Raw genomic sequence first — 13,778 nt, 5'->3', positions numbered from 1 at the left:
AGCCAACATCCCAGACGTGACCATTGGGCCCTGCTGAGAAGTCCCGGATCCTGGTAGTTCTGACGTGTCGGGAGGGCTCGGTTCCCAACAGGGAAGAACGAGGCTGGGTTTGGGGCGCGGGCCCCGGCTCTCCAGGCATTTGCATCCAGGTGTGCCCTCGCTCCCGGGAATCCTGCAGGAAGGTGTTTGGGGGCAGGACCCACAGGGTCTCCTTTGGGATGCTGGGAGGGGAGGGGACCATCCAGGAGCCGGAACAAGCCTGACCGGGTCATCCTTGTCTCCTTCACAAAGATGGCGCCGGCCCCAGTCCCTGCTGCAGGATTCTCTGACCCCTCCGGGGTGTGGAAGGCACCTCCCAAGCCCTGCCTGGGTCTCTCTTAACGACCCTGTGATCACATTGGGAGAGAAAAGTCAGAGCAAAAGGGAAAAACCATGGGGGAGAGGGGAAAAAGAGACGTGACCATGGCGGGGGGTGATCCACATTCCGGGTGCAGAGGGCATTTTGTCCAGTCCCCGTAGGGATTGTCTGGAGTCTCTGCACCTTGGGAACACTGGGTTTGCAGGCCTGGGAAAGGGGCAGGGATTGGGACCAAGGGGACCGAGTTTGTCCAGCTTTCTCCAAGGGTACAAAGGCTGCTGGGAATCGCACGGCCTGTGTGTCCGGGTCTAAGCCCCTGCTTCCTTGTGTGGAGTAGGGGGAGCTGGGGTTGCCCCCACTCTCCTGTCCAGAGACTCTTCCTGTAGCCCTGGGCTCAGGGCAGGGCTGGCCCTGCCCCACCTCACACCTAGAGGATTTTCCCACCACCCCTCCCCTCTGGCAGCCATGCTCCTGGCGCCTCAGCTTCTGATAGCAAAGAGGGTCCCTCCCTCCCTGCCCCTTCCTCCCTCCCCCACCTGCTGAGGCTGAGAACCCAAAGACAAGGGGGACGGGCTGGCCCATAGCAAGCGCCCCACGAGCAGCTGACACGTCCGGAGCTCCATGATGGGCCGTGTCCGTGGCCGAAGCGGCTCTCGGGTCTGGAGAGATGGGAGGTTTCGGGGAGCTCCCCCGAGCGGGGGCTCAGCCTTGTTTGGACAAAGTCCCAGGAAGATGGGGAGACGGGTGGGTGTGGATGCCGAGGGAGGGGAGCAGGATGAAGAGGTGGAGGAGATGGAGGCCTCCCCGGGAGAGCCCCAGGACCCTGAGGGGGTGGCCCAGGGGGGGCCCTCTTGCCTCTAAGGGGAGCTTTTTATTTCTCAGCGGGGTATGCTTCAGGAAAGGGAAAGGGGCAGGGGGAGGCAGAGGAAGAGAGCTGGGACTTTGAAAGTAAAATTTGGATTTGTTTTAAAGCTGGAACCGGCGACATGTTTATTATGTCATCTGCTTCTAATTTAAGACACAAGCCCCACTCCCTCCATAATCGTTAGTCACATGATTTCCCCCTCCCCAGGATCCGTCCTCCCCCTCAGTCTGTGTTGCCCAAAGGCCAGCGGCCGGACGACCAAACGGACAGGTCCTCCTCGAGCTTCGTCTCCGTCCCCCCCCCCACACCTCCCTGGGGGCTCAGGGGGATCCCTGCGAGCTCCTTGGGCCCAGAGCTCAGGCACAAGGTGAGGGCAAGAGTAAGGCATCCGTGTCCAGCCCCTCCGTGTCACTGTGGGACACAGTATTTCTTGGTGAAGGCACCGGGGGCCTGATCAGAGCCCCCCACCCACCCCGGGGGCTCCCAGCACCCACATGCTTCCCTGAGGAGACCGAGCAGGGCCGGCCAGGGTGGGATGAGGCTGGGGGATGGGCCAAGCTCGCCAAGGGTCCTTTCTCTTCCCCAGAGGGCCGGCCCAGGCCCGGCCATGGAAGCCGGCTGCCGGGCAGCCTAGTTCTAGAGGAAGCGCCAAACCCAGTGCCCTCCTGGTGAGAGCCCCCCGCCCGAGGCGATGGCTCAGCTCCGGTAGCTCTTCAGCAGGTGCCCGGCGATCACCAGCCGCTGGATCTCGCTGGTGCCCTCGTAGATCTCTGTGATCCGAGCATCACGGTAATGGCGCTCGGCGGGCATCTCGGTCACGTAGCCCATCCCGCCCAGGATCTGAATGGCCTGGAAGAGAAGACAAGGAGCCTTCGCGGCCTCCGAGGACCCCGGCCTTCAGCAGGTCCCGCGCCACCTGGCAAGCTCACGCTCACTCACCTGGTGGGCGATTCTCGTGGCGGCCTCGGACGCCGCCAGCTTGGCCATTGCAGCCTCCTGCGGGAAGAGAAGAGCCTGTGTGAGGTGCACTGGCTGGCAGCCGACTCCCCCCCCCAGACCCAGAGTCTGTATCTCCCCAGGACCCTGGTCTGAGTCTGCCAGCCCCCCCTTCCAGAGCCCTGGGCATGGAATCCCGGGGCCTCCCCCTCCCCCCGCAGGGGGCACCTTGCTGTAGGGCTTCCGGTTGTCCTTGAGCATGGCAGCCCGCCAGGTCAGCAGCCGGGCACTCTCCAGGGCCAGGGCCATGTCTGCCAACTTGAACTGAAACACACAGAGGCCAAGACTTGTGGCTCCCCTGGTCCCACTCCCCCCTCCCACACTCCCAGGAAGGGGCTGGACATCCACAGCCCCGGGTTCCCTCCCTCACTCCCATTACCTGGATGTTCTGCAGCTTGGTGAGAGGGGAGCCAAAGGCCAAGCGCTTCTCGGCATAGTCCACGGCACAGTCCAAGGACGCCTGGGCGATGCCCAGGGCCTGGGCGGCGATGCCGATCCGGCCCATATCCAGGGTTTGCTGTCAGGATGGCCCAGGATTCAGTCCAATAGGTCTGCCCCTCTCTGACCCCTCCCCAGTGCGGGCAGGACCAGCTGGAGCCCCCTCCCCAAGCTCCCTCCCCCAGCCTTTAACCCTAACCCTCCCAAGCCCCCTCCCCAATGCCCCTCCCCGAGCCCTCTTCCTGACCCCCTCCCGAGCCCCTCCCCGAGCTCACCATGGCAATCTTGAAGCCCATGCCCATCTCGCCCAGCACGTTCTCCTTGGGGATGCGACAGTCCTCAAAGATGAGGTTGGCCGTGGAGGAGGCTCGGATGCCCAGCTTATCTTCCTTCTTCCCCAGGGAGAGCCCGGGCGTGGGCATGGGGACCAGGAAGGCCGTGATGCCCTAGAAGCCCACAGGAGGTCAGCACTGCCCCCTAGAATGAGTGCTCCCCCCCCCCCCCGCCGGGCCCCACGGGGGGCAGGGCCACCCACTGTCCTCACCCTGTGTTTCAAGGCCTTGTCCACGGTGGCAAAGACCACGGCCGCGGAGGCTTCCCAGGCGTTGGTGATCCAGGCCTTGGTGCCGTTCAGCACCCATGAATCCCCCTCCAGTCGGGCAGTAGTGGAGGCGGCCCCGGCGTCACTGCCGTTCCCTGAGCCACAGAGAGGTTCGGGGCTGGATGGACAAAGCCCCGGCCCCCAGCCCCGCAGGGCGGTCCCCAGGCTCTGACAGACACACAATTGGGGGGGGGGGGGGAACCAGCCGGAGGCAGCCACTGAGCCGTGTCCCCTCAGAGCCCCCTGGCCGCCTGAGAGCCCCCCAGCCCCTTGAGGGCGCGGCCCCCCTTCCTGGACGTTTAGTGGCTTCTTGGGCATCCCTAGCCGGGCCTCTCCTCCCTGCTCTGGGGCTGCGCGTACGGGGGGACAGGAGGGTCTCTGGGTCCCAACCCAGTACCTGGTTCACTGAGAGCAAAGCAGCCAATTTTGTCGCCGCTGGTGAAGGGCGAGATCCAGCGCTGCTTCTGCTCTTGGGACCCAAATTTAAGGATTGGCCCCAGATAGAGAGACTGTGGATGGAGGAGAGAGCGTGAGCCCATGGCCTCCCACCTCCCCTCCTGGGCTCCCGGGAGGGGGCCTCCTCTCCCCACCCCTCCCAGGGGCCGCTCACGTTGTTGACGCTCATGATGACGCCCGTGGAGGCGCAGCCTCGGCTGATCTCCTCCAAAGCCACAGCATAGGCCAGGTAGTCAAGGCCGGAGCCGTTGAACTCCTCAGGCACATCCATAGCCAGCAGCCCCAGGGCACCCATCTTCTTCACCTGATCCCAAGGAGTCACAGAAAGGCAGAATCAGAAGGGACTCGGGGCTCACCAGGCCCGGCCCAAACCCGAGCTCAAGCCTGCTCCGAGCTGGCTGAGGGCCAAGATGGCCCCAATCTCGGGGTGAGAAGGCGGCTCCCAGGTCCTGCACCCCTGAACAAGGCAGTATCCAGCAAGGGAAGCCCGAGCCCTCAGCTGCCAGGTCCATCCTCAGCGATCCTGCAGGGCCAAGCCCACCTTCCCCGGCCACAATCCTTTGCTGCCCTCCTCTGGACAGGCGGCTCACCAGCTCACTCCCCCACTGAAGCCGGTCAGCCAGAGGCACCCAGCCCAGGCTGGACACGGGGCTGCTCTGAGGCTGACCCCATCCCACCACCCCCCCAATTGCAGCTGGATGAAACCCCCTGAAGCCTCCCTTTCCTCAGTCGCTTCACATTTCGCCTCCTAAGTCTCACTGGACTTTGTCCGGCTCTCTGCCCCTTCGGGGACTAGTTGGGCCCCAGCTGGTGAGCTGTGTCACATGATCCTCTGTTCCCGGAGCCAGGCACAGAACCCGAGACTCCCACTGGAGACCTTCGAAGCTGACCCAAAACCAGCACGACCAAGACTTGGGTCTGGTCGCTGAACCATTTCAGCATGGCTCCATGACTTGACCACCGGCCACGCCGCCCTCCCTGTAAGCTGCCTCCTCGGCGACCTCGCTCTCCTTGGCTGAAGGAGGCCACGGCGGTGGCCAGAACAGCCCGTGCCCATCAGATTGTGCAGGGCAGTTGGCAAGAAGCCCAGGGGCAAAGAGCCGCTGGCTGACCACTTCCCAGTCAGGCAGGGCGGAGCACCCCCACAAAGACTGGTCACCTTCCTTGCCTCCAATCCCTATGAACAGCCGCCTTCCGGCCACTGTGCTCTGTAGCCCCTTGTCATTCGCCCTCAGGTCCGTCCACATCGTCTCCCCAAACTGGGCTTTGGGCTCCTTGAGGGCAGGGGCCTGCTCCATTTTCTGCTTCTCACAGTGCAAGGCAAAGTCACCCAACCAATCATCCACTAAACCTTGTCAAAGGAGTAAATGAGCCAAGTCGGGCAGAATCATCCCTCTCGCAGCCACACCTGCTCTCTGGATCCCTGCTTCCCCTTCATGAATACCTGACCCTTCAGTAACTTGTCCCAGGGCAAGTGTTCACAAGTAGTCAGAAAAAGCAGTGCAAGGATATTCTCAAGGTTTCTCTTAAGAACTTTAGAGTCAATTGTATGACACGGGAGACACTGGCACAGAACCACACAGCACGGCGCGCCCTCGCGGAAGAAGGGGCCATGCTCTGTGAACAAAGCAGAAGTGAATTAGCCCAGAAGAAACTCAAGACACGCAAAATTAAAGAAGACATCAGAAATGTTCATAAGGACTATGTGTGTCCAAGCTGTGGCAGAACATTCCAGCCGTCGACAACAATTATTCTTTGGCCCTACCCAGATCAATTTTTATGTTAAAGTTGCTAAAATTTAATACATTTCACAGAGAAATTTAGATTTTCGAGGAGAAAAGCAAGGGTTATTTCTGGTTAAACCAAATTTAAGCATTCTCAAAATATACTTATAATATTTAATTTAAATTCACGAAGCAAACATTTCGAAAATTTTCCAGATTTTTCCAGTTGCATATTGCCTATCTCCCAATCTGGGCAGAATTGAACTACAATGGGACTATACAGAAATGCAGTGCTTTGAGCCTGCAGAGTCTCTAACAGCTACTCAAAAACCTCAGGCTTTTATTATGAGGGAACTTGAGCGGGTCCCCAAAATCCAGTTAAACAGTGCTGAACGGCTAACTTGTCAAACTCGTTTAAGATCTGTTCTCACTTAATCATTGCAATCATCATCAAAGAATTACTCCTTTTCAGTTGTCCTCCTTTTTGATATATAATATAATAAAAGCCAATATATATTAAGTATCTAGAGTATGCAAAGCTGCAGAGTTAAGTTAGGAGAATCAAATAGCTTCTATAAGACTCCCAGCTCTCCTGCCTGTAAGAATTTCCAGTATTGAACAGATTACTGTTTGGAGTCAAAACTAATAGCTTATTTCACAAGCCAACTACTACATTTTTTGATTTTTCACTTTGTGTCTGGACACCTTGCTCTTACATGATAGATATTCTACCAATTCAAATATTAAGAAAGTCTACCCTGCATCTTTATGATAGTTTCCTAATTTTTCAGAATTTATTATCGTTTTACCTGGCAAGTTTTTAAGCTTAAATCTTCTACTTGATATATAACAAAAGTATGAAGCTTGGGACTAAGGAAAGGAGAAGAGAGAATAAAACAGAGAATATGGAAAAGGAAGTGGATTGTGTCCTAGATTAACAAACTAGGTAGGAGAAGCAGCAGAGTTGAAAGCAAGAAAAGAGCTAGTTGAAGAACAGCCAAAAATCTTATGATGGTGGCTGTAGTTTTCTTTTTGATATCCCTGGAACTGCCAGTCAAATGCCTAGGGGTTCCAATTATTTCGTTCATTTTCTGGGACTTCTTTCATTTTCCCACAGAGGCACACCTGCCTGATTCTATATGAGAGGGCTCCTTATTCAGAGACAATAAATTCACCTACTTTCTTACTGAAATAGCTTTGGAGAGAGGGAGGATAAAGAGTAAAAGGAAAATGACAAAGGTTGAAGGGGATGTGGAAAAACTGGGACACTAATGCAGTGTATGTGGAGTTGTGAAGGGAGTTGTTAAAAAGGGCCCAAAGGGCCATAAAATTATGTTTACCCTATGACCAAGCAATAACATTATTAGGTCTGTGTCCCAAAGAGATCAAAGAAAAGGGGAAAGGACCTATTTGTACATCACAACAGCTCTTTTTGGTGGTGGCAAAGAATTGGAAATTGAGGGGAAACTCATCAATTAGGGAATGGTCAAACAAGTTATGACAGAATAGTACTGTGCTATGAGAAATAATGGGCAAGATGGTTTCACAAAAAACTGTTGAGTGTGTTTGAAACATAAGTAATATTTATTTTTCCCTAATTAATTTCTAATTTCCAATTCCAATTCCCAATTCTAATCTAAATTTCCAATTTTCCAATTACCAATTCCAATCTCAATTTTTTCCAAAGATCCCCAACATTCAGTTCTTCTGAAATTCTGAGGTACACATTTCATGCCCTCCCTCTCTCCCCCCCATCTCAAGATGGCAAGCAATCTGACATAAGTTATAAAGAAGTTTGTAGTATGAAGTATGAAGAAGCAGGTTGTAGGCGAGGGGCTCAAAATGTGAAAAATTCACAACAGGCATTATCATAGTCAAAAGACACCTTTTGCTGATGTGAAAAGGCTCACAGCTAAATCACAAAGGATTAAGCAATGTCTATGAGGGCATTTTTCTGGTTAAAATAAACCTTTTGGTTAAAATAAAATTTTATTTCTATTGATTTATTTTTAAAGATCAGAGTGGGAAGGAAAATAAGGGCAGGATCTAAGGAGTTAAGGAGGAGTTAGGGAAGGTCCTAATTGAGAAGAAACTCACATGTGCATCATGTCTACATGAGCAACTGTATAGTGGGACAGGAGTATACCTTAGATATGCTAAGAAGATAATCCTAGGAATTTGGTCTCCTTTTGTGTGCAATATGGTTGACAATGGAGACAGGATGGGCTTGTTTAGCGTTCACATCAGATTATACATGTGCACTCATGTAAAACATATTTCCACATTAATTGAGTTATAAAAGAAGAAAAAGAACAAAAAAGGAAAAAATCAAAGTGAAAATCGTATGCTTCAATCTGAATTCAGACTTCTTTCTCTAGAGAAGGATAGCATGTTTTGGAATCATCTTGGATCATGTATTACTGAGAAGAGCTAAATCAATCATAGTTGGTCCTCGCTGTTACGATGTTCTCCTGGGACTGCTCACTTCACTCAGCATTAGTTCATGTAAGTCTTTCCAGAAAACCTTGGAAACTGTATATGAACTGTATACAAAGTGAAGCAAGTAGAACTAGGAAGACATTATAATTCACACACACCAAAAAAAGCAATATTGTATCTGATTTTTCTTGTGCAACATGACAACTGTGCAAATATGTATAGAAAAATTGCACATGCTTAACATATATTGGATTGCTTGCTGTCTAGGGAGAAAGGAGGGAGAAAAAATTTGGAACACAAAGTTTTACAAGGATGAATGTTAAAAACTTTTTGCATCTATTTTGAAATAAAAAGCTATTATTTAAAAAAAAAAAGCAATATTGTAAGCATGATCAACTGTGAAAAATTTAACTGCTCTAGTAAATTCAGTAATGCAAGGTAATTCTAAAGGAGTCATGATGCTACTGACCTCCAGAGAAAGAAATGATGAATTCTGAATACACATTGAAGCACACTTTTAAAATTTTATTTCTATTGATTTATTTTGTTTGCGTTTTCTTTTGCAATATGGCCAATATGAAAAACTGTTTTGCATGACTGCACATGTATAACTGATATCAAATTGCTTACCTTCTCATGAAAAGGGAACAGAGATTTAACATTCATTAAGTGAATGTTAAAAATTGTTCTACATGTAATTGGAAAATATTTAATGAAATGAATAAAATATATAGAAAAAAAACAAAAAAGAGGAATTATGGTGAATCCCATCTAGGATTATATCTAAAATCAATCTCAGATTACAATGAAAGCCAATTAGCTACTACAAAAAGTGCACCCTAAATTGTAACTTGACTTTCTGTCTGTCCCCCTCTCACGCTTCTCTCATACTACTAGTTCTGGGTCTACAAAGGTTACTCAGCTCTCAGAAAGACAACAATGAAATTGCTTTTGCTGAAACTAAATGATTATGTATTACCTAGTATGTACAAGCAAAGCCTAGAGGGAGACCCAAAGATGAAAAGTTAAAGAAAAGATAAGAAGTTTACATTCTAGTAGAAGACATAACACGGTATACAAAACTATTTGTGTGGCCATTTAACTTCTATTGCCTCAGCAAAAAACAAAAAAAACAAAAACCCCCACAAAGCTATGCTGTGGGAAGTACAAGAATGTTTGCTTTGGAATTAGCCTTGGAAATCATTTATTTTCTGCCCATCTGAGTAAAGGTGAAATGAGTTTGGAGAAAGAGTAGGTGAAGTGTCGGATCTTCTCTAATCGGATAGTGTGGTTTCTGTACAGAGAACTCTCTCTCCCAGGCCAGGCCAGCCCTTCTCTGGCCCGAGTTTCGAGAGATCAAGAGGCTTGTCCAGGGTCTCAAAGCCATATGTAAACATCGGAGTCAGCACCTAAACCCAGCTTTCCATGACTCTGAGGCCGAATCTCCCTGTGCTAGCCAGCAAGGTGGCAGAGTGGGGGTGTCTGGAGTCAGGAAGACGGCCAGGCACTTCCCTGTGCTGCCTCAGTTTCCCCATCCACAAATGACGTAGAGTAGGAAACGGCAAACTCACTCACTATCTTTGACAAGAAAACCCTAAATGGGGTCAAGCAGAGCCAGAAACAACTGGAAATAACCGTGGATAAGACCGCGCTGGCGTGGGACAGCAGCATGGTGGTTGGGCTTCATTACATCCATAAATGTGGTCCCAGAAGGTCCGCACACGTAGGGGCCAAAGCCTCCCCTTCCCAAGGACAGAGCCTGCTGTAGGCTCAGGAGGGGAAGACATCACTGGGAGAGGGCCCCCAGATGGCACTGATGGCAGCAGACATCAAGGTCGGGACGAAGAGCTCAGAGATGTCTGAGAGGGCCAGGAAAAGGCCCGACAAAACGATGACCAGATGTACAAGAAGGCCTCTGGGTGAGAGCGCAGAACGTATCACTTGGCCCCCAAGGTAGGTGTGGGAGAAACAGCAGAGACAAACGTAGGGTCAACGCAAGGAAAACCTTCCAAGCAGAGTTGGATTGACCGGCTTCCACCTGGGGGTTCCCTCTCTGGGGCTCTTAGGAGATGCCCCTTCAGGTACAGGCTGCCTTCCAGCCCTGGGATTTTGTGAGATCTCCAGAAGGGAGGAGGGCAGAGGAACTGAGACACTACCTGTACACCTCCCATGGATCACCTCTGAGAGGAGGAGACTCCACCCTGCTTCCCCTAATGTCTGCTTTCCCGCAGCCTCTGTCCAGGCCATCCATGCCCTCGCTTACAAAAGTGGGGAGCGGAAGCCAGGCACTTACCTGAGCACCAGGAAAGCAGTGCTCCTTATCCAGCTGTCCAGCAATAGGGGCCAGCTCCTTCTCGGCAAAGTCTTGGCAGGTTTGGCGAAGCATCTGGTGCGTCTCAGGCAGCTCTGCAGACTGGTAGACGGTGTGCAGCCGTCTCCAGCCCCAGGAACAGAAAGCTGTCCAGGAGAGATGCCAGGGTCACAGAAGTAGAGACACAGATGTGGCAGGGACCCCAGGGGATACCTGTCCCATCCCCTTCTTTTATAGATAGCAGCAGAGACCCCAGAGAGATATAGGAGCTAGATCTGAAGAGATGGCCTCTAATTCCAAAATTTCTCCAATGTATTATACAATGAAGGCAAAAAACTTCCAAGGCTCCATCTTAGGCTCTTGGTGACCTCATCCCTTCCTTTAAAATTCTCAATTAATGTGAGAGTAACACCATCCTCAACTCTGGTCTCTTTATATCCTCTACAATAATAGATAAAGAGGCTTATGTCCACAAAAGTTATTTTCTATCCCCATCCCACCCACTATCCCAGCTCTGACCTTTCTTATTTCCCACCTTATCCAGATTTTAGACTTCTCTGGACTTTCTAACCTGCCTCCACGTTAGACACCTTCACCCCTCCCACCCACCCCCAAAACTAATCCTCAGGAAATCTCATTATCTACAAGATTAACTCTACCTGGTCTTCATAGCCCATCATTCTGCGCCTCCAATTGGACCTCTGGCTGGAGGGTAGGGCCATGGGATCAGTAAGATCTCCCCATTTCCCACCAGCTCCACTGGCTTTGGACTTCTGTGGATTCTCCGCTCTGCTCCCGCTCCTTCTCTGTCCCACCCTCACCCGAGCTTCCTTTGCTCCCAGTCTTTCCCTGCCATCCTGTAAGGAGGGGAGGGGAGGGGGAGCTGTCTTTATTTTCATTTAGATCCTCAATACTTAGCACCGAGTAGGATTTAAATGAATGTTTTATTGACTGGCTGATAAAACTGCAAACTGTCCCATTTCAACCGGCCTTTAAATCATGTTTCCATAGTTCCCATCATTTGAAATCTATCAGCCTTTTCTACATAATCATATTCAACGTCCCTCGAGACTGGTTTGTTTTGAAACAAACCCCTACAGAAATGTGTGTATGTGTGCGTGAAAAATAGGAAATCCCTCAGAGCTAAGTGCCTTTTCCAAACTTAACTTTTTGGGGAACATTTGAAGCAAGCATTTTTATAGGAAGCATCCAGACTGACTTTGGTTTCCAATGCAAAGCATGGATCTATCACACTCCCTTCAACCATCCCAAAATTAGGAAAGAGGAGAAACAGTTAGTTATGGCTTGCATAAGCCTGGTGACGTTTTCAGCTTGTGCACTCAGCAAATGTTACATTGCATCTAGGAATTTTACTTGAATGCCATTTATGTCCTGAATTCAGATCTCCGATAGTCACTACCTCCCGTTTGCCTCTGTTCCTTTCGCTGTAAAATGGAGCTAATACCACCCACCCAGAAAAGGTGGCGGTTCCCTACAGATATTAATTCTCTCTCCTTGCTTCCCTGCTCCTCTCTAATCAGATCTGATTTGGGATGTTTGGAGTAGGGTGATGATAACTGATAGGCTCCCGTTTGGATTCCACTAGGCCGTTATGTTCGGGGATAAGACTAAAACAGATTTTATGTGTGATATGTAATATTTAGATGACAAGCGTGATTCATGCGCTGTTTTTGATCTGTCCTCCCGAGCTCCCTGAAATGCGCTTCGTTATGCTTAGAGGCATGATGACCGGTGGCGATGGGCAGAATGTTTATTGCTCTGAAAAAGCAAATAAAAACAGGTGGGTTTTTGTGTGTTTTTTTTTTGGGGGGGGGGGCTAGTTTGTTTTTCCTTCTGGATCTGGAGTCAAAGGATCTGAGAGAATTCCTGGCTCTGCCTCTGGGGCTCCCCTCCTGACAGGGTTTTCATGCATTAGATGGTTTCTAGAGACGGTTTATCGGGGTATCGCTGCCCCCTCCCCAGGTGGTTCCGCCCCCTCCACGCCGGGACTTCCTCCCCCTCCGTAAGCACCCGGAACCAGGACTTCGGGCCGGGACCCGCATCTCCCAGCCCGGGAGAGCCCCGAGACCTTGTCCTGCCCGGGAGCTGCCCTTAAAGCTTTACTGCCCGGGCCGCGAGGGGGCGCAGGGGGTGGGCCCCGGCCCTGAAGTCCGGGGTTCGAATCCGGCCTCAGGCCCTTCCCGGCTGGGCCACCCCGGGCAGGGCCTCGGGGGAAGGAAAAGGAGGAAAGTTTCACCGCGCTGGTCTCCAAGGGGTCTGGGCCCTTTCCAGGGGGAAGGTGGCGATGTGCGGGGGAGGGGCGGGCGGGGGGAAGAAGGGGAGAAAGATATTCAGGGGAGGCCCAAGAGGGGCTCTCTCCGGGGGGAGGCGTGAGAAAGGGCTCTCCCGGTCACGGAGTCTCGGAGAGGGGGAGGGGGCCGCTGAGGCCCCGGGGCACCAAGGCTGGGGAGGCAGAAGGACCCCAGGAGGAGAAGGGCGGGGCGGGGGCGCTGTCCCCGGGGGCGCCCCCGCGTGTGCCGGAGGTACAAGAAGAAGGGAGCCGGCCCGAAGTGGGGCAAAGGTCACGCCCAAGGGAGCCCCGAGCCGCCCCCGCCGGGACCCGCCCGGGCCCGCGCTCACCTCGGCTCCCCCGGCCGCAGCTCCGGACCAGCAGGGAGACAGCCATGGCCGTCCGTCAGGCAGGCTGTCCGTCAGTCTGTCCGTCAGTCTGTCAGCGGCGCCTCACTGCGCTCTCCCTGGTGACGGCGACGACCTCCAGGCCCCGCCCCCAGAGAACCCCGGGAGGCCGCGCGCCGGGCCCGGCCCCTTCTGGGGCGGGAGCAGGGGGAGAACCAGGCTCCGCCCCCACGCGCCGGACAAAGAGACCCCGCCCCCACGTACCGAGACTCCGCCCCCTCGAGACGGGGAAGGGCCACCAAGAGTCCGGACACGCCCCCCCGAGCCAGACCCCGCCCCCTAAGACTGGGAAGGGCCACCAAGAGTCCGGACACGCCCCCCCGAGCCAGACCCCGCCCCCTCAGACTGGGAAGGGCCACCAAAGAGTCCGGACACGCCCCCACGAGCCAGACCCCGCCCGGGCCAGCCCCCCCCCCCCCCATAACAGAGGGAGGTGTTCTCCTTGGAGGCGGGGCCGCACCGGCGCTCTTTGCGCCAATCTCTCCCCCCTGCACCCCGCCACCGGGCCCTCTCCAGGAGAGCAACCGCGAGAGGGGATGATCCATTGAGGCCCCCAGGCCACGCTAACTGCTCTAACTCACCGGGCGCTTTCCTATTGACGAAGCGACCGTCCGCTCATGAACATTTATCCCGGCTTTGAGATTTGCAAAATATTTTGCATATATTAAATTTGCATATATAAATAAATATATAAATTATACATTTGCATAGATTACCCCCTCCCCCCCCTCCCAGGTGCAGCCTCCCCGCATCAACCACTTTGGGGACTCCAAGCAAGTCACTTAATCCGTTTCTTCTGTAAAATGGAAGTGGACAACAGCCTTTACCTTCCAAGATTGTGGTAAGATATTTATTTGTAAAGCGCTTCGCACAATCCCTGGGCACAGGGTAGA

General features: G+C 52.7%; 1 protein-coding gene across 1 annotated transcript; it reads right to left on the bottom strand.

The window, feature by feature from the left end:
- Nucleotides 1-1,318: 1,318 nt before the first annotated feature.
- Nucleotides 1,319-13,012, bottom strand: ACADS (acyl-CoA dehydrogenase short chain). Its single transcript, XM_031948733.1, has 10 exons — nt 12,829-13,012; nt 10,171-10,334; nt 3,869-4,018; nt 3,656-3,767; nt 3,202-3,353; nt 2,933-3,103; nt 2,599-2,736; nt 2,388-2,483; nt 2,163-2,219; nt 1,319-2,072 (listed from the first exon to the last, which is right to left on the bottom strand). The coding sequence occupies exons 1-10, from the start codon at nt 12,872-12,874 to the stop codon at nt 1,920-1,922; spliced, it is 1,239 nt and encodes a 412-aa protein (XP_031804593.1). The 5' UTR covers nt 12,875-13,012; the 3' UTR covers nt 1,319-1,919.
- Between the last annotated feature and the right edge of the window lie 766 nt (nt 13,013-13,778).

The sequence above is a fragment of the Sarcophilus harrisii genome, chromosome 1, assembly GCF_902635505.1.
Source record: "Sarcophilus harrisii chromosome 1, mSarHar1.11, whole genome shotgun sequence".
Taxonomy (NCBI): domain Eukaryota; kingdom Metazoa; phylum Chordata; class Mammalia; order Dasyuromorphia; family Dasyuridae; genus Sarcophilus; species Sarcophilus harrisii.
Note: the sequence above shows the minus strand (reverse complement) of the source record. Positions and strands in the feature narration are given on the sequence as shown.

Excerpts from the sequence above, each read along its gene's own strand:
- ACADS (XM_031948733.1), bottom strand. The coding sequence starts at position 12,874 with ATGGCTGTCTCCCTGCTGGTCCGGAGCTGCGGCCGGGGGAGCCGAG. Across the intron at positions 10,335-12,828 it reads CTGCGGCCGGGGGAGCCGAG|CTTTCTGTTCCTGGGGCTGG; the intron begins GTGAGCGCGGGC and ends TCTCCTGGACAG. Across the intron at positions 3,104-3,201 it reads ACAAGGCCTTGAAACACAGG|GGCATCACGGCCTTCCTGGT; the intron begins GTGAGGACAGTG and ends GTGGGCTTCTAG.